The sequence below is a fragment of the Cryptosporidium parvum genome, chromosome 4 (genome assembly GCF_000165345.1).
Source record: "Cryptosporidium parvum Iowa II chromosome 4, whole genome shotgun sequence".
Taxonomy (NCBI): Eukaryota; Apicomplexa; class Conoidasida; order Eucoccidiorida; family Cryptosporidiidae; genus Cryptosporidium; species Cryptosporidium parvum.
The window spans coordinates 337203-363840 of record NC_006983.1 but is presented as its reverse complement, the minus strand read 5'-3'; the positions used below and the strand labels follow the sequence as shown (position 1 = coordinate 363840).

General features: G+C 27.3%; 9 protein-coding genes across 9 annotated transcripts; 5 read left to right on the top strand and 4 right to left on the bottom strand.

Annotated features, from left to right (window-relative positions):
* Positions 1 to 616: 616 nt before the first annotated feature.
* On the bottom strand, positions 617 to 1474 carry cgd4_1440 (apicomplexan specific protein; the record flags this gene model as incomplete). The annotated part of the gene is made up of 1 exon (XM_625740.1): positions 617 to 1474. One exon carries the CDS (start codon positions 1472 to 1474, stop codon positions 617 to 619), a length of 858 nt encoding a protein of 285 aa, XP_625740.1.
* A 261-nt stretch (positions 1475 to 1735) lies between these two features.
* Positions 1736 to 2875, bottom strand: cgd4_1430 (hypothetical protein; the record flags this gene model as incomplete). Its single annotated transcript, XM_625739.1, has 1 exon — positions 1736 to 2875. One exon carries the CDS (start codon positions 2873 to 2875, stop codon positions 1736 to 1738), a length of 1140 nt encoding a protein of 379 aa, XP_625739.1.
* A 625-nt stretch (positions 2876 to 3500) lies between these two features.
* On the top strand, positions 3501 to 4814 carry cgd4_1420 (hypothetical protein; the record flags this gene model as incomplete). The annotated part of the gene is made up of 1 exon (XM_625738.1): positions 3501 to 4814. One exon carries the CDS (start codon positions 3501 to 3503, stop codon positions 4812 to 4814), a length of 1314 nt encoding a protein of 437 aa, XP_625738.1.
* A 189-nt stretch (positions 4815 to 5003) lies between these two features.
* On the bottom strand, positions 5004 to 5708 carry cgd4_1410 (hypothetical protein, possible transmembrane domain near N-terminus; the record flags this gene model as incomplete). The annotated part of the gene is made up of 1 exon (XM_625737.1): positions 5004 to 5708. The coding sequence occupies one exon, from the start codon at positions 5706 to 5708 to the stop codon at positions 5004 to 5006; it is 705 nt and encodes a 234-aa protein (XP_625737.1).
* A 709-nt stretch (positions 5709 to 6417) lies between these two features.
* cgd4_1400 (conserved hypothetical protein) lies at positions 6418 to 7569 on the bottom strand (the record flags this gene model as incomplete). Its single annotated transcript, XM_625736.1, has 1 exon — positions 6418 to 7569. The coding sequence occupies one exon, from the start codon at positions 7567 to 7569 to the stop codon at positions 6418 to 6420; it is 1152 nt and encodes a 383-aa protein (XP_625736.1).
* Positions 7570 to 8979: 1410 nt separating this feature from the next.
* Positions 8980 to 13548, top strand: cgd4_1390 (possible ABC transporter with AAA domain and 12 transmembrane domains; the record flags this gene model as incomplete). The annotated part of the gene is made up of 1 exon (XM_625735.1): positions 8980 to 13548. One exon carries the CDS (start codon positions 8980 to 8982, stop codon positions 13546 to 13548), a length of 4569 nt encoding a protein of 1522 aa, XP_625735.1.
* Positions 13549 to 14288: 740 nt separating this feature from the next.
* Positions 14289 to 18728, top strand: cgd4_1380 (possible ABC transporter with two AAA domains and 14 transmembrane regions; the record flags this gene model as incomplete). Its single annotated transcript, XM_625734.1, has 1 exon — positions 14289 to 18728. A coding segment is annotated over one exon (4440 nt), but the record flags the coding sequence as incomplete, so codon positions are not given.
* Positions 18729 to 19270: 542 nt separating this feature from the next.
* Positions 19271 to 23743, top strand: cgd4_1370 (possible ABC transporter with 11 transmembrane domains, AAA domain; the record flags this gene model as incomplete). The annotated part of the gene is made up of 1 exon (XM_625733.1): positions 19271 to 23743. The coding sequence occupies one exon, from the start codon at positions 19271 to 19273 to the stop codon at positions 23741 to 23743; it is 4473 nt and encodes a 1490-aa protein (XP_625733.1).
* Positions 23744 to 24337: 594 nt separating this feature from the next.
* On the top strand, positions 24338 to 26398 carry cgd4_1360 (ring domain containing protein; the record flags this gene model as incomplete). Its single annotated transcript, XM_625732.1, has 1 exon — positions 24338 to 26398. One exon carries the CDS (start codon positions 24338 to 24340, stop codon positions 26396 to 26398), a length of 2061 nt encoding a protein of 686 aa, XP_625732.1.
* Positions 26399 to 26638: the final 240 nt, after the last annotated feature.

Sequence of the window (26638 nt, the reverse complement as noted above, 5' to 3'; positions counted from 1 at the left end):
TCTCAACTTTTTTATTATTCCCCATCACTTATTTAACTCTTTTTCTTTCTAACTATATCGTTGCAAAGATCGAGATTACGATTTCATTTCATGTTGTTACGTATTGCCTTACGCTGCAACCACTATACATTGTCGAGCGATGACCGTGGAGACGAGACGGTGGCGACTGAGTATGAATTTTAGAGATAGGGTTATTGAAAGAGAAAAAAACTGGGAAGGGTAGAATATTGTTTCAGTGAGAAAAGAATGAGTAAGAAGAAAAATATAATTGAATTGAAATCATTAATTTGTGAGATTCTTTTTTTCTTTTGTTTTAAGATATTTATAATTTCTTTTGAATTAAAAAATAAAATGTTTAAATATCTGGCGCGTACCCCCCCACATTACCGGTATTGCAGTGATGCAGTGAAAAATAGTTTAGGCGCCAACGTGTGGAATGAATTAATAATGAATAATTTCAGTTTGGGTATTTAATACTTGGAAAAAAAAGAAAAATGGTAATAATAATAATAGTAAAATAGTTGTGTAGTGTTTTCTCATTTATCTATCTTTCAATAGTTTCCTGAAATAGTGTCTTGTTTGTAAACAAAGTAACAAGTACATTACAAGTTGTAATTCATTTATTATTGGTAAATGAATTGCTAGCAATCCTCATTTTATGTAAGCCATCTTTTTCAACTTCAGCAAGCAATAATTCAAAATCTTTCTGAGGAGCAAAATTGTCATAATCAACATTATAACAAGGAAGCTCATTATTTATAGATTCATCAGTTAGAGGATCACACATATGAATAGATTCTAATGGAGGCTTTAACCTGAAATCAATGTTTTCTCTCATTCTTAATTCATCAAGATATCGTAAAATTTTGAAGGCAGTTTCTGTATCAGTTTCTCCCAAATCTAAAACTCCTTTTTGTACATATGGTATCATTAATCTAGATAATTTTCTTACCCAATCATCTCTATCTAATTCTCCAAAATTTAAAATATTCATAAATTCTTGTTTACATGATTCACGAAGAGAATCACTAATATATAATATACTCATAATAATTCTCACTTTAATAGGAGTACTACAGTCTTGAAATCTTGGCACCATGTATTCAACCAAGTCTTTAGTAAGCATTGATGAAGCCTGACAACTACTCCAAGACAAGCTTAAAGCTTGCAAATATTTGATATATGGCTCATATCCATCCTCATCATCTTCAGTTTCATTATCATTATCATTTTCAGGTTCAGGTTCAGATTCATATCCCAATTCCAACGTATTATTGTTTTCATTTGTCAAATTAGACTTAGATTTTAATTCCGAATCTAAGACTAAGTTTACTTGAGAAATGGTAGGATTTAAACCTTCCTTGGAATTTAGAATAGTTTCAACTATAATACTTGATTTATTTTCTGATTCTTTTTCTTGAAATTCTTTTCCTTCAAAGCTATTTTCAATTTCTGAATAATCTCTTTTATTCATTATTCACTCTTAATATTAAACAATATATTCAAAGCCTCAAGTTAATCATTATCAATAAAAGTTGTGCATTAAGATAGTGTTTAACACACATAAAGACTTGAAAATTCTACACATTAACTGATGACACAAATATTTTGTACAAATAAAACTTATTTAGGTTTTGTTTATAATAAATAATAATAGAACGTTAATAATAATTAGTAATAATCATTAATATTAGTTTAAATGAATTTCCCGCCTAAACTATAAAAAAGAATTTGCTTAGCCACGATTTCTAATAGTATTTCCATGACCTTTTGGATTTAGATCTTTCCAGTCATCCCATGATCTGGCTTTAAGTTCATCTTCTTCTTCTTCTTTACTATATTCTTTATCATGTAAAATCTGATCCCTCTCTTCTTTATTCTTTCTAGCAATATTGGAAGATTTTTCTTGTTCCAAAGCTTCTTTAAGTTCCATATCAGCAGCTTCTGCTATAGAAATTGTAGGAAGAGTATGGCTTGGCCCAAACACTTTTGAATAGAAGTTTTCTCTATCATTTATTACAACTCCAGCTGTTCCATTATTAATATCTTTAAATGTAAATCCTGTATTGCTAGTATTTTCTTTGGATGTTAAATAGCGAATATTTGGTGCAATATGTTTTATATTTAATGGAGGACAATTTTTTTGTATCTTGTTATTTATATTATTAATGTTATTATCTCCATATCTTTTGTCTCCATTTTCAGAAGTCTTTGTAAATTCTTCTTTAATTGCATAATTTAATATATTAATTTCGTTGTTTATCATAGAAACTTGTTCAATAGATTCTAAAAAGAATAAGTTAATTGCTTTCAAAATCATATCTCTATTTTCACTTTCATCTGTTAAATTAAATCCAGATTTAAAAAATAACGATAATGAGGATTTTAATTCTTTAATTTTTTTAAATCTCATAATCTTTATTTGCCTGGTGTCTTTTATTATTTTTTTCTCACTTTCTTCAATAAATAAATTTTTAATTTGGGAATTGTCAACCAAATCCAAGGTATCTTTAAAAATTGTATTTCTAATTTCAAGGGTATTATTAAAAAATTGTAAATATAATTCCATTATTTCATTTAAATCATTTCTTCTTTCTACACGTTCTTTTGGTACATTATGATCTCTTACATACCTTGTTGTTTCTGCTTTTATATATGAATATAATAAATATTTTATGTCATTTGTATTCAAATCTTCAACTTCTTCATTCTTTGAAATTATATTGGAAAAATCTATTTCATTCCCAAAATCTAAAATTTCATCCCTCAATTTAATTATCTCATCCAAATCTGACTCTGAAAAATCGTCATAAATTTCTTTATAATATCTTTTCAATAAGTTTAAAAACTTCTCAGATATTTGATGGAAGTCCATTATATTAATTTCATTATATTTCTTCTTTTTTATTTTTTCAAAAATTTAATTTTGTGATCATAATTATTCGTTTTGGCGCCAAAAATGGTACCGAATTAATTAAATAATAAAATTATATTAATTAATAAAATTAAATAAAATGATTAAAGGTAATATATTATAAATAATTTTTTTCTAGTTAATAAAATTAACCTCGAAATAAAATAAAGAATTTTGAATAAATTTGTGAAAAGGATTAAATTTTAAATTCTTCTTAGCATATATATGTATATATATAATTTATATATATATACATATATATATATATATATGTATATACACAATATATTACATAAATAAATCTATAAATATGTAATATATATATTCATATGCATATATAAATATTGAATTTTATTGAGTTAAACAAGATTCAAATCTCAATCTTGAAAGTAGAAAATTATATTAACAAATGAACCAAAGTAAATATAATTTTAGAGTATATTTTTATCTCCAAGAATAATCTGTATAATGTTATTATTTCCGAGTATAATATATTATAAAGAATTGAATTAATCTTAAATTTGACTAATTTACAAACCTATTGTTAATTTAAAAGATTATTTATAAGGAAAAATAAAAAGAAAAAATGAGTGATATTGATAGTTCATCAGATAATGAAAAGATGAATGAAATAGTTTATTATAATGGAAATGATGAAGATATGTTTAGATATCTCGAATATTTTCAAAATAATTTTCCATTATGTCCAAAAGAAATTGATAATAATGAAGAAGTAAAAGAACACATTGAAAGTGACTATAATCATTTTATTAGCGTTGTCACGTCATTTTTAATGTATGAATGGGATTGTATTAAAGACTTAGCAAGAATAGAAAGGAATTTCTACAGCTTATCACGAGAAGATAGAGAATTATTAGGGATTTCAAATATTGAAGATGAAATTAATAAATTTAGAAATTGTATAAATGCAAATCAGAATTTTCTAAAATTAATGCTTTCTCCTGATCTTTATTATGATCAAATAGAATTAAATAATAATAATAATAATAATAATAATAATAATAATAATAATAGACTAAATGAAAATAAGAGCTTTAAAACCTCTGCCAATAAAAATATAAATCATATTCCTAATACAACTTTGAACAACTTATGCAAAGTTAAAGCAACTCTCAGACAGTTTGTAAGGGACTGGAGTGAGCATGGAAGGGAAGAAAGAGAGGAGTCATACGACCCAATGATACAAGCCTTAAAAGATTATCTTCCTATAAATACGAATTCATCATCATCAGAAAAAATAAAAGTTCTTATTCCAGGAGCAGGACTAGGAAGATTACTTTTTGAAGTTGCTAGACTTGGTTATTCTTGCCAAGGTAATGAAATCAGCTATGCAATGCTTTTAGGAAGTAATTTTGCTTTAAATTATATGTTCAAAGTTAACTCAATAGTAATTTACCCATACGTTCTTTCGCTTTCAAATAGGCCAAAGAAAGAAGATAATCTTCGGCCTATACATATTCCGGACATATGTGTGAATGAATATATAAAACAAGGACATGACCTAAGTATGTGTGCAGGGGATTTTGTTGAGATTTATTCTAAACAAGCTCAAGCTTGGGATGCTATTTTGACTTGTTTCTTTTTAGATACAGCCAAAAATATTATTACTTACATTCGAACCATTACCAATCTTTTACCCCCAAACGGTGTGTGGATTAATTTAGGACCGCTACTTTATCATTATTCTGGATTAAATAATGTTATTTCTATTGAACCTTCTTGGGAAGAGATTAAAAGAATAATTTCCAAATACTTCAAAATTGTCAAAGAAGAATGGAGAAACGCTACATATACTAGGAATAATAGTAGCATGTTCAAAATTGTTTATAAGTGCATTTTCTTTGTCGCGATTAGAAACAAAGTGGGATTGAGCAGCTAAATATTCCATTGATTTACTTTTTTTCTTTGACACGTATGGCGGCAAAACATGCATTTATTATGTTAATACCGGTATAGAAATTTAGAGAATTAGCAGAAAAAAGAAAGAAATAAGAAAAGTGGTCATAAATTTAGTCTAATAAAATAAATTATATTAATTCTACTTATGTTGAAGTGAATAATGTTGAGCTTATTGTTGTTTTTCTTGTTTCTGTTCTTGTTCTTTTTGATTCTCCATTTTTTTTAGTTCAGTTTCATCATCTGACCAGTTGTTGTCAGTTATGTCATCATCAGTTTCATGTTCATACTCATCAATTTCTGCATCATCAATAACATCAATACTCTCTTCATTTTCAAAATCTTTTGCAGCAAAACCTTCATCTAGTTCCAATTGTACATCTTCTTTTAACATTCTTTTTAAAGTTTCAGAATCTATTTGCGACTCATTTTCTCCATCTTCGCTCTCATCTTCAGCTTCATCATCACGATAATCGTCCTCTATTTGATCATATAAAGCTTCATCTTCATGATTAAACATTAATTCATCATTATCTTCTAAAGAATCATCTTGTGTAATCTGTTCTAAAGTAATAGTTTTATCATCTTGAAGCAACTCCATATATTCTTCTTCTCCAAAAGTTCCTTTTGTTAAGGTTTTTTCTTTATTTCCAATATTCACTTCATTTTGGTTAATTGATGATATATTTGGTAAATTCTCTTCTGTTAAAACTATCTTATCAAAAAAGTAATATTTAGATACACATCCAAAGATTACCGCAATTATAGATCCTAATAAAACATGCTTTAATATACCCGATTTAGTTGATTTTTCCTTCTTCACTTTTGTTAAGTCCTGAGATTCTTCTTTTGTACTATAATCTGATACCTTATTCATTGTTAAATAAAGAAAAAAGAATAATTAAAAAACAATGAAAATTCTATTACAGCAATTAATTAAATATATCCGATCCCTATCCTTCATTCAAAATTCCCGCCAATTCCCCACAGTTTTATGCATGTAAATTAAAAATTCACGAACAATTTTTAAATAGTGTTTATTACTAAATTTAAAAAAAGGAAAAAAAATCATCATTTAGTTTTGTCAAAACTAATATACACAAACTATTCAATTTCTACAAAATTTTTTTTTCATTCAATGATCAACATTCTTCTCTTTGTTAATTTTCTTTCTCATTTACTCTAACAAGAAATAATTTACGTGTAATTAGCGCCAAATAATTATATAAATATATTTCCTTTTATTGCTAAATGAAGTTTAATTTGTCGGCAGCGTAAACAATTGGATATTGAATAAGTAATCTAAGTATATATAACAATAAAATGATAAAAATCTATTAAAAAAAGTTAAAGTATATGGATAATCGTCCTGATATTTCATAAATCTTGACAATCTAAATATAAGAATGAACGTAAATTTAGTGAATTTATAATATTAGTAAGTAGTTCTTATTGAATAGTAATATTAAGGTTAAAATGATAATTAAATACAGCTCAATACAATATTCGTATGAAAATAAAGAAAGAAGTGTCATATTATAGTGAATTTTGAACTTTAAAAATTGTGATAAATATAATGTTATCATTTAATCATCATTTACAGAAAGCCCTCCAATATCATTGCTAGATACTGTAGCAGTGCTATTTGTGGAACATACTGTATGACACAATTCTGTTTCTCCATTATTCGAAAGACTTTTTGGTATCCATAATGATGATGAATTCATTGCCTCTCCTCTAATAAGACGTAAGTACGAATGATGAGTTTCTAAAATTACTGAATGAGCAAACTCTGCTGATTGAGGCTCTCCAAAATGTCCATACATATTAACCTTTGCAACATCTTTATTCTCAACTGCTTTATAAAGCCCAAACCATCTCCTAATTCTATCTATAGTACCAGGGAAATATTTCTCAACATCAGTAATATCATTTAGCTGTGATGCATGTGGGTCACAAACACGAATACATACAACTTTCCAATCCAATTCATCATCATCAATTAAAGCAAGGCAACCCAAAATTTTTACCTGTATAATTGTTCCACGTGGAAGAGGTCCAACTCCAATTTCAACAGCGTCCAGTGGATCGTTATCACCATGACTAAAATCAACATTCTCATCTCCCTTCTTATTTGGATCTTCCCATGTTTGTGGAAAAGCACCATAGTTCCAAGGAATTGGACCTGGATAGGTTCTAAGTCTTTCCAGCTTTCGATCCTGATATAATGGTGTATATTCCTCTTTTGTATTTATCTCAAATTTTTTATTTGTTAATTTTGGAATCTCAATTATCATATTATATAAAAGAGGTGTTTCTGAAAACCATAATGGTACATCATGCCATGGAGAAATCTTATAGCCATCTTCATTCTTATAAAATAATCTATATTCAATTGAATCTTTTGTTCCAACCTCTTCTCTTGTTACAAAAACTGTCCCAAGAGTACGAATTGTTGGTTTAGAATGACTTTCTTCTAATTCTTTAGATAAGGCTTTCCATGCTTCTTCTACATCTACTATTGCAGAAGCCTCAATTGGTGGAGCTAAAGAACTTTGAGTGCGTAATAAACTATATTCTGGATATTCCTCACTTGATGAAGATGCTTCATCATAAGTAATACTATTCACATCACTACTGAAGCTCAAGCTTTTTGTCCTATCCTCACATTCTCCATAAGTACTTTTTTCTATAATATCCTCTTTCGAGGCAAAACCCACTCTGTATTCAGTACTCATTCTTACTTGAAGATTTGTACTTTTCTTAAAAAATTTCAATTATATTTCTGATCTAGTACCTTGTAAAATACCAAATCGAATATAAAAAAAGGATTCAATTCAAGATTTTTATTCACAATTTAATCTTTTAATCAATCCTTTATTATTCCTAAACCTAGCCTTCTTTCTTAGCTTAGGGGGGGATTCAGAAAGATGATACAAACCAATTTAAAGGTCTAAACCAAAATTCTATTTTAATTTATTAATACTAATATTTTCTTGACTATTATTTTTTTTTCCTTTGCTTTCTCTCTAATTTGATTCGTTATCATTTAGTCTAATGTCAATATTAATAGTAATCCATTACCCGCTATTTACAAATTCACCCTCCAACTTTGAATTTATTTCCTTAAATGCTTTATTTTTCCCCCTCTTTTTTGATTATTCTAATTAATCATTTTAAATTAATATATATATATATATATAGATATATATTTCCAGTCTAAAATATTCAACTTTTTTAATTTCATTCACTACGTTTTGTTTAATAAATAAATCTGTTTTTGGCGCCAATACCCCCAACAGTTTTTTTTAATAATTTTTTTTTGCCTTGAAATACTCGTCTCTTATAATATTATTTGACTTGGCGGGAAATGGCGGGAATGCCGGTACTGCAATTTGAATTTAATGGACAATTAAGTTGTGGGGAAATAAATATTAAAAAAAATAAATAGTAATAGAAATAAAGGTAAAGCTACTTAATTGTCTAATTTATATAGATTAGGGTTAGTTTTAAATAAAAGATGGGGTTTTTAATTAATTAATTTTAATGTGGATTGTTATAAATTAGATTTAGCTTCTATTCTTTAGAATTTTCTTTCTCAAAAACTTGTTATCATTAAAACAAATCCTTTCCTTTAAAACGAAAAAAATTAGCTCTTTTTACATTTTTTAATTTCTTTGCTTTTTTTTGCAAAAATTACTCTTTGGAGAGGATAAAAAGGAACTTAAAAGATTAATATACGTATCTTTAAAATTGCACTCGTCGTATTTAAAGAGAATTTAAAGAAATTAATTAATTAAATTTATTTATATTATATTAGAGTCATCATTGCAATTAAGTACAAATACTATCAGTCTTATTACTTGTGTTATTGTTTGTAACAATTTAATATACGAGAACTGACAGACAATTACATTTTAATAATAATACTAATAATTACTACTATCAGAGTGAATTATGAACAAAAACTAGTTTGAAAAGGATCATATATATTAAATATATATATATATATATATCTATATATATATATATATATATAGATATAAATAGATATAGATATATATATAGATATATTGACTGTATCGGAATATGTACTAGAAATATAAAATAAACTCAAAGTAATAGAGCAAAGTTACAAAACTATTGAAATGTATACATTACTAGGAGATCCTTTTTTCTTTAGAATCAACAAACTTAATGTGAAGATATGGGAAAGTGCTGAGTTTGATGTAGAAAAGCTAAAGAATTATGTTGGAAAGCAATACAAAGTGGAGGTAGACTCGAAAAGGCTCGATGAAAAATACAAATCATGCTTTAAAAGAAATCAACATGGTATTATTACTAAAGATATTGAATATGTCCATAATGATAAACAGGTTAGGCCTGAATCTGAAATTTCAACTTGGAAAGTTGCTTGGATGATATTCTCTGCTTTCAAAAGCAGTTACACTATTTTATTTATTTTAAAAATTTCATTAATGCTTACAATGTTTTTTCTTGCTTACTCTTTGAAAAAGTTCAAAGAAAGTTTTGGAATTGGATCAGAATATGTAAAAGGAGTTAGTCTAATTATCAATCAGATTATTGAAATTCTGTTTAATATTTATGTTGATTACTATACAGAAACACTTCATATACGTGTTAGAGGAGCTCTTACTTTGTTTCTAATGAACTTGATGTTGAAGAATAAGAGGTTAAATAAGAAAAATTGCAAATCTTTATTTGACGATACCCAAGATTTCTCCAAGATTCAAAATATTGTATCAGTTGATGGAGAATTTGCTGAATATATTGTATCTTATGGAATGGAACTTATCACTTTCCCATTTAGTTTACTTTTCTTATTTGGAATATCAAATATGTTTGTTGATGCTAAATCTATTTATCTTTGTATTATAATACTTATAATTACTGGTTTAATAAGTATAATATCTCAATGGTTAAGTAGTAGCTATAAGAAATACTTTATGGAAGCTAGAGAAGAAAGAATATCATGTTTAACCAAGTCAATTTCACAGAATGATGACTTTATACTTACTCATATTAATGATACTCTTTTTATGAATTTGGTTAAGAAATATAGACTCAAAGAGATGAAATTCAATAAATATAGAAAATTATGGTTTTGTGTTGGAGAAATTGGATCTCATTGGATGGAAATTCTTTGTTTTATGGCAATTTCCTTCTATTGTTATTGTAATCAACATACAGGATCTGAGGTTCTGTCTATATTAACAAATTCTAGTTTCATTATACCAATTCTAGTGAAACCAATTTCTTTAATTGCTTACATGATCTACTATATCACTGAAGCAATAAATGCTGTAAATAGAATTAAAGATGTCCTTTCAGAATTTGATCCTCATTCTTGTATTAATGATATAGATTTCCATGATCTAGATGAAACTAATATGGATAATGTAGAACAAATTGAGATTCAGGACTTATGTTCTGGTGAAAATATAATATTAAATAAAGGATGTCTAAACATAGTTTTTGATTATGAAAGAGATAATCCAAATCAAAAAATCCCAAGTTTCTTTAAGGATATTGCAAGTACTTCAACAGGTCAAGATATATATAACTCAAGATTCCTGCTTAGATGTAAAATGAAAGATTCAGAGAACATTGTTTCTTTAAATAATAACAGAGAATTGGCCAAATTATCCTGTTATATTAGTAAGAAATCTTGGATTCTAGATAATTCTAAGCTTGAAGAAATGATTATCTGTGATCAACCTTTTGACTATCATTTATGGAATTTAGTTATCAATATTTGCCAGTTAGATACTGATATATTCAATAAAAGCATTAATTTGAATGATATTATTAATAGCAAGCAAATAAGTACCGGTCAAAGAATCAGAATATCCTTTGCTAGGTCTCTTTATTGTAAGCTAATTCAAAGTTCAGTGTATCGTATTGGGAGCTCTGAAAATACAAAAAGCTTGGATTATTCAACTTCATCATTAGTTTCAACTGGTCCTTTAGGAAGAAATTACAGTGTAATATATTTTATAGAGAATATTTTTGACTCATTGGATAGAGAGACAAGTTGTAGAATGATTTATTCACTTTTCAATAAAGATGACAAACTTTCAGGAATATTGAGTTCTAGTTTTGGAATAATCTCAATAAGTCCAGATTTACTTAACTTATTTTTTTTCACAGTTTATTTAAATTCTTGTAAAAGTTTGATATTTGAAGATAGATATAAGACAATATTAGAATATAACAAAACATGTACAATAAAAGTAACTGATATTAGTGAGGATTCTAAGATTATGAGTCAATACATTCTTGGGATAAAGGATTTAATTAGTGAAGATCCATGTGAAAATGAGGAACTTTTGAAGAGTATAATATACTTTATTAATAATAATAATATGAATGAGAATTTAATACCCGAGACAAATTCATCAATTAGCTTAAAAAAGGAGAACAGAAAGATGGGAATAAAGAGGGATTTAGATAGCTTAATATCAATAAGAAATAGTGGATTGATCTCAAATTCTTTAAACTATTATTTATTTCATACAAATGATAAAATAAGATATAAATTTGATACAAAAATGAATAAGACCTCAAGCATTAAGAGAAATAAGTCCTTAATCTTTGTTTATTTATTATTATCAACAGTTCCTTTGTTGTCATTTAAGATAATTGAGTACAAGATAATTAATAACTTGAAGAAAACTTCAAATATACTTAAGGACTTAGCTAAGTACATGCATTATTGCTCAATAATCTTATTAAACTTTGTGGTAACAATTTTTCTAGAGATCTATATTGGATTGAAATCTGCTAATTATATTCATAATACAATTTTATATGGGTACCTAACAAGTTATTCAATAATAAAGATAATTCCAGTATCCAGTATAATTAGTCATCTTTCAAATGACCAACTAGTAATTGACTATTGTATCACAAAAAGAATTGGACAAATTCTTCACCAAGTTAACAAAATTATCGCATTTATAATTATCTCATTTGTAATTAACTTTAAGGATCCAATGACTTGTATTCCAATTGGTTTTCTTTTCTTGTTATTTATATACTGGAACTACCTTTCATACTTTATAAACACTTGCAGAACTCTTAGACTACTTTTCCTGAATTCTCAAACAGCTATATCAGATATTGCACACTCTATTAACCTCGGAATTGACGATATTCATCAAAACCATTTATCCTCGTACATGATGCAAAGATGCAATAGAAGGGCGCTCGAAATGATGGCGCCACTTTATTGTCAAAATATGATGTTTGCATGGCTTAGATTAAGATTGGATTTTTTATTACCAGTAGTTTTAACATCAATAAATGTTTTGTTTCCAATATTGTTTCCAAACTCTAAAGGAAATGAGAAAACTATTCCACAAATAGTAATTTTTATTATTGGTGTAGGATTAACAATTCCGAAGATTACCTCCTCAACAGTGAAATATTGGGTAAAAATGGAGAATGAGCTATTAGCAGTAACAAGAATGAAGCTTCTCATAGAGGCTATACAAGATGACAGGTTTGGTGAAAATCTGAAGATTGATTATTCTAACTCAACAGAGAATTCTTCTTTATTAATGACATTGAACAATGTTGACTGCAAACACCTTAAACTAAGAAATGATCCATTTTCCTCAACAATTAATAACTATAACAACCTTATCCAGTACTCTTGTTTGAGGAAAGTAAATTTGAATATTAGAGTTGGCGATGTCATTGGTATTGTCGGAAGAACTGGTTCAGGGAAGACTTCTTTGTTAAAGGTGATAGGTGGGATTATGGAAGTTTATAAAGGCGCCAAAACTGTTCACAGGGGATTACTGACAATAGGAGATGAGAATGAGCAAATAGGAGTTGATGATAATGATGATGATAACGATGAGGCTGAGAATTTAGTCAAGGGTGGGTTACTAGGTTTGGAAGACGGATTACGAAAAGAAGTTCAAGAGAAAAGAAAGTATTTGTCTATTTTTAGAGGTGGGAGCATAAGTGGAAATAATTATAGAGGACGTTATAGCCAGTACCTATGTAATAATAAATCAACTGAAACCAAAAGCTATAATGAGAAAGAGGATGATTACTACAGGATGAAGGAATCGTCATTGGAAAGAATTAAAACCATAACGCAAGTATCAGAAATTGATCCAAACATTCTTTTGAATTCTGTTAGAATGCTCGAATTTTTGTCTGGTATAGCTTACGTTCCAATCAAAGTAGACTTTCCTGGGAACTTAAAACTAATAGAGGTTTTGGATTCGGAGAATATTCGTTCAAGCTTGGAAATTTTAGATTTATTGGATTTATTTGGACTTGTTGATAAAAAGAAGAATTTACTGTATGACCAATCAACTCAAGATAAGGAATTTTCACCTAAATCTTGTGAATCTTTTCCCTTAATTCTCTCCCCCTTGAATCTCAAAATACTTGATTTACCTATAAGTGACTTTAACTTTAACGGGAATCAAAAAAGAATGTTGCTTTTGCTTCGTCTTGCTTTAAATAGTCAAAAATACAGACTACTTCTTCTTGACGAGCTACCTAATTATAGGTTAACAACAGAGGATGGCGGTTACATTTCAGTTATTGACTTTATTTTAAAAAAATACTTTCCAAATTGCTCAGTGGTTATTGCCACACATCATTTTGAACAAATTTCAAGCATTAACCGTCTATTGATTATTAATAACAACTTTAGAGTATTTGAAGCTTAATAACTAGCTCTATTACATTTTCTATATGTATTTTTCTTTTCATACTAATTATAATTTATTACAGTTTGTATATTAACTATTAGCAGATAAAGTTACATTTAGTAACTCCCTTTTCACAAAAATAAAAAACCATGTAGTAAGAAAATTTCAAAAATATTTTTTTTTGTAAATATACCTTATTTTAATATTTATTTATTTATTATTAATCATGATTTCAACCAATTTTTTTTTTTAAATATTTGTCCACATGTCAATAAATGACGTGGCAACGGTATAAATTAAAAATATATAACCGGTATAGCCAGTGCCAATTTAAAAAAAATAATAATAATTGTAGCATGTTTTGTCTCTAAATTAAAAATAAATATTAATCAATTAAGAATAATTTAATGAATTTTCTGATTTAATATTTAGTATTTGATCTATAAGAATATTCATCTAAGTTCAATATTACTAGTTTAAATTTAATAAGACAAAAATTAAAGAAATAATATTAATTTTTTAGAAGAGTTACATATTTATGCACTTAAATCGAAGTAATTATTTGTTTTAATTTTATTAAAGGAAATAACATTCAAACTAGACCTGATTAATAAAGTCAGAAGTTCTTATCACACTTATTTTCTGATATTCAATCAATATTACTATAATTTTTTAAATCACATTGCATTTAATACACAAATAAAGTTTTCACCAAATTACTAAATACTAGATCAAATACAAACAAGTATGAATATTGAATATTTACCCAGACTTTTATACTAAATAAAATGTTCAAATCATTCTTTGATAATATCTTACTATTAAAAGCTGGAAAAACAGCTGAATTACTTTTAATTAAAGAACGTGAAAATAGGGAAAAACAAAGAGGAAATATTCGATCTTCTGAAATACCTGATGAATATAAAAACGAGGAGTCAATTAATGATATTAAAATATTAGAAAAAGCCTTCAGAGACTATGATAAGCTAAATTATAATGATAGAAAAGATATATGGACTTGGTTTTCAGTTTATTTAGTTATACTTAAAACATTTAGAAGATTTTATGGCATTTATTTTCTTCTCTTTTCAATTAATCTGGCCATTTCATACTTTGTAAAGTTTCAAGCAAAAGAATTCTTCAACTTTTTTGTATCAGAAACCTCATCAAAACTGAATTGGTTAAATATACTACCTGGATTATTTTTAATTATACTTCAATTATTTAGTATCATATTAACAACACATTGTGAGTATTACAATTCATGGATACACTTTAAAATACAATCAGCTATTTCTGGATCTTCACTTTTAAGGTTTCTTGAATGTAAAAAACTTAAAAATAAGCAAGGGCTTTGCATTCTAGATAATAATAGCTCAACAGAAATACTATCTTTATATCAAAACATTATCTTAGTAGATTCTGAGTTCACAGAATTTGCCGTCTCAAATTCCATCAACATTATACTTTATCCTATACATATATTAATTTCAGCTCTAGTGGCTCATTCAGTGTTCGGAGGCACTCCTCTTATTCTTTGTCTAATTGCATTATTTTCATGCTTTACAATTGCAGCAATCACTCAATATTTAAGTTCAATGTATAAAAAACCTTTTCTCAAAGCAAGAGAAGAAAGAGTAGAGGAAACTACTCGTATTCTCGAGCAGTCAAAATATTTATCAGTTACTCAACAACTGTTTCCCTCTATTCATAATTTAATTAAGAGAAAAAGAAACGTTGAATTACATTTCAACTCTCTTAGAAAATATGTTTGCATGGCCAGCGAAATATTTGATAACTGGATTACCTTATCCTGCACTCTTGTTATTGGATCTTACATTCTATACAACAAACTCCCTGTTGCCAAAGCTTCTCTAATGATTATTCAAAGTGTATGGCTAATTCCCACTTTCTACCATCCTCTTAATGATATTATCTTCTTCGTCTATTATATTATTGAAGGTAAAATCTCTATGGAAAGAATTGCACAGTTTCTTTTTTTAACTCAAAATGACCCAGACCAAAATATCAATTCTAACTTAAACACTGGTTCAAATTCTATTGTATCCAGTATTGTACTCAATAATATTACTTTCTCTCGTGGAAAAAATGTTTCTCCAAGTGTTATTAATCTCAACCTCACACTCTCTCCTGGGACACCTTGTTTTGTTCTTGGAAAAATTTTGAGTGGAAAATCCGCTCTTCTTGAAGGAATTGCTGGGTTTCTCTTCAATTCCACTGCATGCCAAAATGGCCAAATGAATGATGTTGGCGCCGGCGGGCTATTTTCGATTAAGTTAGAAAATGGTCAAGTTGAAAATGTTTGTGAAATCTCTTCAAAGATTTTAGTTGGATATGTTCCACAGTTGATATGGATTTTAAGTGGTCTTCCATTATCAGATCTGATTCTTTGTGGAGGTGAATATCAAGAGAAATTATGGCAACAAGTAATATATCAATGTGACCTAGAGTTGGACTTCTTAAATTGGGGTGTAAAATCTTTCGATGATGCAAAACGTCTCGTTGTTACGGATAAGCAATTTAGTGCAGGACAAAAGGTGAGGTTATCTATTGCAAGAGCGATTTATTCTTGCTTATCATCAAATGAAAAGAAGCCAAGAGTATTTTTAATTGATTGTGTGCTTAATTCCTTAGATCCATTTGTTTGTAAGATTGTAATTGAGAGACTTTTCTCTAAAAATGGTTTATTATCTGATTGTATATCAATAATAGTCATAGAACCTCCAATATTGGAATCTGTAAAACAAGCTTCGAGTAATAATGGTTTTTCTTATAAGGTAATTAATATGAATAACAAAGTGATTACAAGTACTGAGGAAGTAACTGTTAATTGTATTCAAAATTCATTTGAGGAATTGGTGTCTTTTGATTCAAGTATTAAGGAAAGATCTAACCAAGTTGAAGCTGATTCCCGAGAATATCTTCAAAAGTACAAAATTCCAAGTAACGAAAGAATGGAGACAACTAGTAGAATTGATATAAAAAAGAACAAATTCAGTTATTATTATCCTACTAATTACTTTTATATGTTTATTTCTGGATCTAAAAGATTCATTCAAGACATCTATTCTAATAAAAAAGATTTTTCAGGTTCTTCTATTGAATCCTACTTAATGATATTTTTATTGATCCTTCCACCAATTATGGTAAAGCTTGGAGAATCCTTACTTTTAATCATTCTCAGAGAAGAGAGTATTCAATTAAATTGGAATTCTGTTGTTTTCTTTAATTCAAGCACTTTAGGGAGATTTAAAGCAATCTTGTTTGGAATACCTTCATTCTTTGGGCATAATGTACTTTCTTTTTGGTTCTCCTTCTATAATACAGCTTTAATTATTTCAATGGTTTCTATTTGTTTTGCTCTTCTATTAGAAATCAGAATTGGTTTTAGAGCTGCAAGATATTTCCATAATTCATTATTACTTGGTTATTTGGGAGCAACTTCAAATTCTATTTTAAGATGGTTCCCTTTGAGCTTTATATTAAACAGACTCACTAATGACCAACTACATATTGACTATTGTATTACCAGAAGAATTCGATTTGTTATTATTATTTTAAATTCAGTCATCATTTCTGTAATTCCTTTGATTTTTGGATCTGCTAATTCATTACTTACCTTAATTATAATTGGCCTTATTGGGTCTTCAATATATTACTTCTTTATACGATACTTTATTAATGGGTGTAGAAGTTTAAGATCATGTTATATTTCTGAATATTCCCCTCTTGTTGATACAATTCAAACTATTGGTAAAGGAAAGAAATGTCTAACTTCTACCCAAGTCAAAGAATTCTTCTTTAAAATTAGTGTGGATAGAATTAACTCAGTATTGAAGCCTAGATTTGCTCAAATATGTTTGGATGCTTGGTTTAAGATGAGAATAAAGATTTTATTGACAATTCCTATTACACTCATTAACATTGTTTTACCTTATATTTCAAGTGGTCAAGAATCATCAACTAGATCTATTCTAGCATTAGCTATAGCTACAGCAACGGGATTAGCTCCTTTATTGTCTATTCTCGTTGGTTACTGGACAAAACTAGAAACAGAACTTGTCTCAGTAGAAAGATCTAGACTATATTTGGCTGCATCTAGAGAGGCTGGTACAGAATATTTAAAATGTGGAATAGGGGTACAACAGAATGTGAAAAGTAAAGGACAAGTTAAAATTGAACTTGAGAATATTAAAGCGCAACATTCTCGATTAGAATCTCAAGGAAACTCCAATTTTGATAATTCTTATTTAATAGGTACAAAAGTGACTCATGTTACAAGTATTTGTGGAGTTACAGCAAAGTTTAGTGCAGGAGAAATTGTTGGAATAGTAGGAAGAACAGGTTCTGGAAAAACAACCTTATTGGATGTGCTTTCAAATATATTGTTGTGTGCAAATGGAAGAATGACAGTTACAGGTTTGGAAAAAAATAATGAGAAAATATTAGACAAGTTAGAAAGAATTGGATTCCAATTTGAAGATTTTGATCAGGAAATCATTAAATCAGTAATTAAGTTCCAGGAAGATCTAAGTCACATAGCTTTTTTACCTTTAGAGATTTACTTCCCCAAGAATGGTAATATTCGAGATATGATTGATCCTCTCAATGAATACGAATTAGATGATATTAAATCAGCTTTGAACATTTGTGGATTTGGATCATACTTGGAAAGAAGTGATAGCTTAAATCTTGAATCCGAATTAACAGAATGTGATCAGGAAAGTGCTTTGTTAAATGAAAATAATACAATTCAAAGATTTCTTGAAACTAAATTAGATGAGACTGGATTTGGTATTCTCCAGATGAGAATGCTACTTTTTGTAAACTTCTTCCTGAAAAGAGAAAAATTAAGGATTTTACTAGTTGATGAACCTCCAGTAGTTTTAAGAAATCAGATGGGAAGTCGTAAGCTTTTAAATAAAAGGACAGATAAAGAAAATTTTAATGAAAATTTGGGAAATACCAATAGATCTGGATGTATTCTTTCATCGGTCATTAACCAATACTTTAAGCATTGCATTACATTCATAGTATCACATGATATCCGAAGTCTTCAATATGTAAACCGTGTTCTTGTTTTGAGTAGTGGAAAGATAGTTAGGGACACACAAATTGATCACAATTCATTTACTAATTCCGAACTATTCAGCTTTGTCAAAACAAATATGGGCTAAAGCTGGCTTTAATCTTTTTTTCTTTAATTGATATTTAATTTAATTTAATATATAATGATTTCATTTTTTTTTGTTTTTGATTTTTGTCACTTTTGTCCCTTTTATGTTGTTTAGTCCCTCATGCCGGTATGCAATTCTGACAAATGTGCATCAATGCAGTTGGCGCCAAAAAGGCACGTCTCGTGGGTAATAAAAAAGTCATGAAAAAAAGATAAACAGGATTAATGATATCTTTGATGTACTTTTAAAATAAACAAGGTTAAAATAATTGAATTTGAGGGTTTTGTATGTAATTGATAAGAGTTTATTGTAATAATAAGATTAATTTAGAGAATTTAAAAGGAGTAAGGTATTTAAATTATTTTAAATACTTTTCTTCCCGAAATTAACTTTCTCTTACTTGTTTGATAATTTATAAACTGGGTTTTAATTTGTTTAAAGTCATCAAATCTATTTGAAGTTTTTTTTCTGAATAATTTTCAATATTTCAAGAAAATATTTTAATAAGTACATAATAATAATACATTTAAAAAGAAGGAAAAATGTCAAATAAATTCAGCTCGATATTAAGTTTTATTGACAATCTATTTCTAAATAAAATTGACAAAACTGTTAACTATTTATTTAAGAATCATCAAAATGATCAGGAAAAAAACAAAGATAATAGTAATTATAAATGTAATTTAACTACTCTTAAATCTAAAGCTATCCCATTTGGATATAATATTCATTCAGTGAAGGAAGATACAATAACTTTGGAGAAAGTAATAAAAGAAAAGGAAAATCAGCTTGGTGATAAGAACTGGTCAGGACTTGATATGTATTTAAGTATATTAAAAGCATTTAAAGAAGATTATTGTAGGTATGTTATATTGACATTTCTATTGATTGCTTTGGATGCTTTTGTTAAATACAAGGGAATTCTCTTTATAGGAGCTTTAATAGGTACTAGAACAGCTGGAAGCAAAGAAACTGGTCTGGTTGCGAGTATTTTCATTTTTATTCTAAAAGCTACTTTTCTTTTATCTGACACTCATCTCAAGTATTATATTATGAGAGTTAGAGCAAGAGTAATTGGAGCTATTAATGGAGTTTCACTTTTAAGACTTTCAAATTGTGATTCTAATTTTTGTTTATATCAAAATGAAGATTCTGAACAACTTCCAAAGTCGAAGATTTCGAGATATCAAAATGTGATTACAGTTGACTCTGATTTTTCAGAAAATGCTATCTCGTATTCAATTAGAATATTCATCTTTCCAATAAAAATTGCTTCCACTTTTGCAATTGCTATCAAAACTTTTGATGATCATTCCATGAAATTATTAATCTTTTCCTTATCAACTTTATTTGCTGGAGCTATAATATCTTTATTTATTAGTACTCTCTTCAAAAAGCCATTTATTGCTCATAGGGAAAAGAGAATTGCTGAAACTACTAATATTATTGAAAATTCAAGGTCTTTAAATCTTACTCAAGACCATTTTACTTCCACTTTTCACAAACTTTTATCTGAATCCAGACGAAACGAAATGCTTTTTGGATCTTTCAGAAAATACTTTTTTACTATTGAAGAAATTATATCCAGGTCTATGGGATATTTCTGTTATGGAATTATTTCTATTTATGTATGGTATAACCACTTTGATACTTACAAAAGTATTGAAATGATCATTGACTCTGCAATTCTTGTCCCATCCTTTTACACCCCACTTCAGGAATTATGTTATCTTATATATTACATCTCAGAAGGAAATAATGCTCTTAATAGACTTGCAAAACTAATGCAAATTACAAGAAGCAAATTTCCCGCCAAAACTTCGACTTCTTTTGAAGTTATTGACAAAAATGAAAATATTATTTTGCATGCAGATTCTATGCTTTTTGGCGCCAACATTCCCAAAAAAATAGAGATGAAGTATGGAGTACCAGTAATATTTTCGTGTAATGATATATCTTATAATCATTTGTTAACTGATTTATGTAGGAGGGTGGTTTTTGGAGTTAATGGTAGGGATGGAATTAGGATTGAGTTAGAAAGAAGGGATATTTTAGGAGTAAATGATCAAACAATTGAAAATAGTAATAATAGGAGTAAATTGCAAAAGAAAAGAGAAATATCGAATATATTGGCAGACATTTCTAACCCAGTATGTTATGTTCCCTTGGATTCGTGGATTACAGATGGTATGAGTCTAGCTGATATTATTTTGAATGGAAGAGATTATGACCAGGATTCATGGGAGAGAGTTATAGATATTTGTGAGCTAAGGAATGACTTTGTATCTTGGGGTATTTCAACTTATGATATGGCCAGAAGTACTATATTCTCACAAGTTCAATTCAGTAGAGGCCAAAAGGTTCGCCTTTCTCTTTCAAGAGCATTATATGGAATTGAATCTAAAAATGATGAATCTAACAACAATCTTCAAGATGGTGTTCCAATTTTGATATTAGATTCAATATTTAGTAGTTTGGATCCTCCAGTTTGTTGTTCAATACTTGAGAAACTATTTAATCATGAAAATGGATTACTGAAACATGTATTTTCTATAATGATTTTGGATACTCAAATGCTTAATTTCCTTCCTAATAATATTCTGGAATCTATAATACACGTAATACCATTCAAATATGGTGAAAATAGGAGTTTTGGTGTCAATATTGAATCACCAAAATCAACTACAAGTGTTAATACATCTTCCAGTATACATTCTATTATTAATGATTTCTGCTTTGATACTGATTTTTCTAAAGATTTGTGGGAACTTTCTACTGAGGAGGATGAAGTCTTAAATTTAAGTAGTAATTCTAACGGTAATGAAAGTGAAATTGCTGATAGCCAAACTCATATAAAGTATGAAAATAGGGTGGATATGGGATTAAATAGTTTAAAATGTTGTGAGGAAAAAACTGAAGAATTTATTGAGCTTCTTCCAAAAAAAGAAGTTTTAGGTGGCTCTTCAGAAAACTCATACTCTACTTTATTTTTCTATATATTGAAAGCTGCAAATAGATTTAAATATCCAAAAAATTGGTCAATTACTGAAAAGATTCAAGAATCATCATTAGAAATGATACTTTATTTGGTATTACTATTGCTTCATCAATTCATTTTATTATTTGGAGAAAAAGTACTATTAGGTAATTTATCACTAGTAAGTGAAACAGGAAGTAAAATTGGAGGAATTATAGGTGTTGATATTCTTTATTTCACATATTTTGTTTGTATTTTTTTGGCAATACTATCAGTCATTGCAAGCGGTATTCTAGAAGTTTACGTTGGATTAAGAGCTGCGAATAATTTGCATAATTCATTTTTATTAGGATATATTGGATCAAAACTTTCTTCTTGTATCAGATATATACCAGTATCATTTATATTGAATAGAATCAGCTTGGACCAACTCACAATTGATTATTGTACAACTAAAAGGGTTGGACAATTTGTTACAGCAGTTAATAGAGTATTGGCAACAATATATTTATCTATATTAGCTTCAGAATATCCAATAATACAGACTATATTATTCTCAATACTTTTCTATATAATATATAAATATATATTTAGGTATTTTATACATTCATGCAGATTATTACATAATACTTATATTTCAGAGATTTCATTATTAGTAGATACAGTTAGAAATATATGCGATGGAAAAGAATGTATAAGACCTCAGAAGTTGGACAGATTTTATTTAGAAAATGGATATGGCCAGCTTCAAGAGATTATGAGACCAATATATATTCAATCTTCTCTGGAAGCTTGGCTAAAGATTAGACTTCAAGTTGGAATTATTATTCCATTAACATTTTTCAATGTATTTTCATCATATTTTTCAAATGGAAGTTCAAAAATATTAATAGCTTTAATGATTGCTACTGCTTTTGGTTCTCTAAGCAGAATTGACGAGGTTGTGAGGTATTTAATGCGACTAGAAAAGGAATTAGTTTCTGTGGAAAGGATGAGAAAGTATTTGGAGCTTATTAAAGATGAATACAAAATGAAGAATGATTTATTAGAAAACAATAATGTGAAATATGATAACAATATAAAAATGAACCAAAATAATAATATAATATTAGAGTCAGCATATGGTTATCATTCAAATTTATCAACGGAGAATGAGAAATCTCAATTAGATCGTTCAGAAGTTAGAGGAACATTGGTAAAACAAGTTTGTTGTTTAAATAATATAAATGCTATAGCAAATAAAGGAGAGATAATAGGAATAGTTGGACGATCAGGGTCTGGAAAAACTTCATTACTATTTTTAATAGCAAAATCTTTGAAACATAAAGGAAAAATAAGCCATCCAATTTCTTCCAATAATAATTTACTAAACAGCAACCACTTAGTAAACTGCAAGTTATGTAGGAGTAATGTGGATGAAGAAATAATGAAGATATTTTTGGAAGATTATAATATGATGAGACATGTTGCAATGCTTCCTGTTGAGGTATTTTTTAATGAGAATACAACAATAAGAGAATCTGTTGACCCATTTGAAAATTATTCAAATGATAACATAATTTCTGCATTGAACATATGTGGTGTAACTAATTATTTATTAGAAAGAGAAACCATGAATAATTTTAACCATAAGATAAATTTCAAAAATTCTTTTGTGGGAGAGAAAAAACCAGATGAAAGTGCACCTCTTTTAATGGGAAATGACAGACTTACCATAATGAATAATTATTTGAACAGGAAGATTAGTGAATTAAATTTACCAATGCAAATACAGAGGTTGTTATTATTTACTCATTACTTCTTAAAGAGAAATGAAATAAGTATTTTACTGATTGATGAGCCACCGGTAATTTATTGTAATGATAATGTGAATATGAACTCTACTTCAAACAAGAAATCGACTTTGATTACAAATATTATTTTTAAGTATTTTAGCCATTCAACTACATTTATTGTTGCTCATGATATTAGAAATTTGAATGGAATTAAAAAGTTTTGGTATTTACATAAGGGAACCTTAACAATAAAAAAGTTATAAATATTTTGAATTTTGCTTTAACTATTGGTACTTTATTAACTCCTTAAAAAAATATTTAATTGATTCTTTTTGATTCTTTTATATCTTTTTTTCCTCCACTAATCGCATATAATCTGTTAAAAATAATGCTATCATAATTATTAATACTAATATTATTATTATTATTATTATTATTATTATTGTTATTGCTATTATTATTACTATTGTTATTATTACTGTTTTGTCCACATGTAGTTATATATTACGTGTGAATTTAAAAAAATAGAACATGCAGGACTTTAATACCGGTGTTCAGCGGTTTGCATGTGTGGGGGGAATAGGATGTTGCATTTGTGCATTAAGCAGTTAAAAAAAAAAATTTATGTAAATATTCTGTAAAAAATAATAAAAATTTAAAACAGTGATTAATAGAAAGAATAAGAGTTTTTTTATTCAAAAAAAAGAGATTGGAATATTATTAAATACTATTGATTAAAGAACTTTAAGTTAAGAGAGGATATTTTACTTCTAATTGAAGTAATTAAGTAAATATTCGAGCAATAATGAATTTGAATTACTAGAAGAAAATTAACAATAATAATAATAATAATAATAATGGAAGATATATCAATAATAGAATGTTCAAAACTATATCCTGCATTATGTTTTGATTTATACGGTAGTCCAGGTTTTCATAATATATATGTGGGATTATTGGTAATTATTTCAGGAATATGGTTAGTAAGTAGATTAGCAAAGATAGTAGAATTTTATGAAATGATTAGAATAATACAAGAAGAAGGTAAGGTGATAAATATTCCATCATTGGGTCCATATTCAAATGATTTGAAAAAATTGATAAAGTCACATATTTCACAAATCATTAGAGAAAGATGTTCAATATCTCCAATAAATGTAAAAAAATTACAAGTAATGAATATCATGGAGGAATCAACATTAAAAACAAGGTTAATACCAAATTCTTCATCTTCTTCAAGCCCAGATGAAAGTTATAGTTTAGAGGTATCATTTAAAGTTGATAGTTTTGTTCCTCATTCAATACAATTATTTTGGGGTGTTGATTATTTTGCAGCAAAGGAATTATTAATAGAAGAAAGAAAAGTAGAAAATGAATTAAATACTATTAGTAATAAAATGTCAAGAAGAATGGCATTAGGATCAAGTATATCAATGTTTGATCAATTAAAGTTAAAAGAGAAAAATAATGAAAATCTTGAAGAAAATAAGATCGAAAAAAACACAAATATTGGCTTAGAATATAATAATAATGTAAATAATTCAACTAGATTATTTGAAAATATGGAAATTGATCATGATGAAAAAGAAAGAACTGATTTGAATGTACCGTTTGATTTTTCACCAAGCGAATCAATGAAAAGTCTAGCAAATATTAATCCAATATTATATACAACAGAAATATCAAATAGAAGATATTATAATTATTTTGGCAATAGTCATGATAGAGATTATTTTGATTACCATACAAATATGTCAAGAAGAGGAATATTTAATATAGGACCAAGAATTACAAGAATTGTACTAAAAATAAAGCAAATATTAAGAGATAATATTGTTGTAAATACAATAAGTAATTCATTAAATTATTCAACATGGAATAGTTCATTGCTTGGTAATAATGCAATAATATTGAGTAGGTCAATCAAAAGATTATTTGAAAATGCATTCTTTTATAATACAATTTCTAATATTAACAATAATAATAATAATAATAATAATAATAATAATATAAATCTTGGAGGATTTTCTTTAACCAAATCATCATTATTATCTTCAGCATCGGTTACAACAGAGTTATTATTAGATAAATATCATTATGATCAACTTAAAAGTAAGAGTGGTAGTAATAACAAATATAATATTGATTTAAAAAAGATAATAAATCAACCAAGTACAAATTTGGATGAAATAAAGTATCAGATATTAATTAATAAGTTGAACCCAATGTACATAACAGAAAAGAAATATTATGAAAAAGGATTATCACAAGATTATTCTGAGAAAATTAAACTAACACCAGAATATTTAACTTCATGTAATTTAAATTCTCCATATTATGATACTCAAGAACAAGAAATTAATTCTAAAGATGAACATCAAGTATTAAATCATGGTGATTATTATGAGATTCAAGATAAGTGTAATCATAAGGAAATCTTTTGGAATAGTGATATTATTAATTTTAATAAAAATAATATTGATTCTTCAATATTAAAAATAAAAACAGAAAATGAAGAAAATAAAGAAATGCCAAGAATACCATTATTGATATTAATTCGTGCTAATATTGGAGTAATTGAAGATGAATCAATATTAACTAATAATATTATTGCGATAAATTTTGATTTAATTCAAGATCATTATAATATTCCATATTTAATGTATAAACCAATAATATTAAAACAAGCTATATCAAATTCTCATGGTATTTTAATTGAACCATATGATACATATGGATTAGAAGATGATGAATTGGATTGTTTGATATGTATGTCAAATCCTAAAGATGTAATATTATTACCATGCAGACATTGTATTTCTTGTGAATCTTGTTTAAGATCTTTAAGACAAGATAAATGTCCATTATGTAGAACAACATTTTCTGGTTTTGTTGTTTTACCAATAAAGAATTCTTGATTCACTTGAAAATGATATTATTATTTGGGATAGAAGTGTAGGTGGAGTTCAAGTTAAAAGAGAAAGTATTTCTAGTAGGATTTCTCTCTTTTTCACATCATAAAGGAATTTTAAGATCAAAAAAGTTTAATAATAATATATAAATATATTAAATTAATTTCTAATTAATTAATTTCTCTTCGAGTATATAATATTACTAGTAGTAGAATATAATTAAAAGGATTTTCAATCAGATTTTAT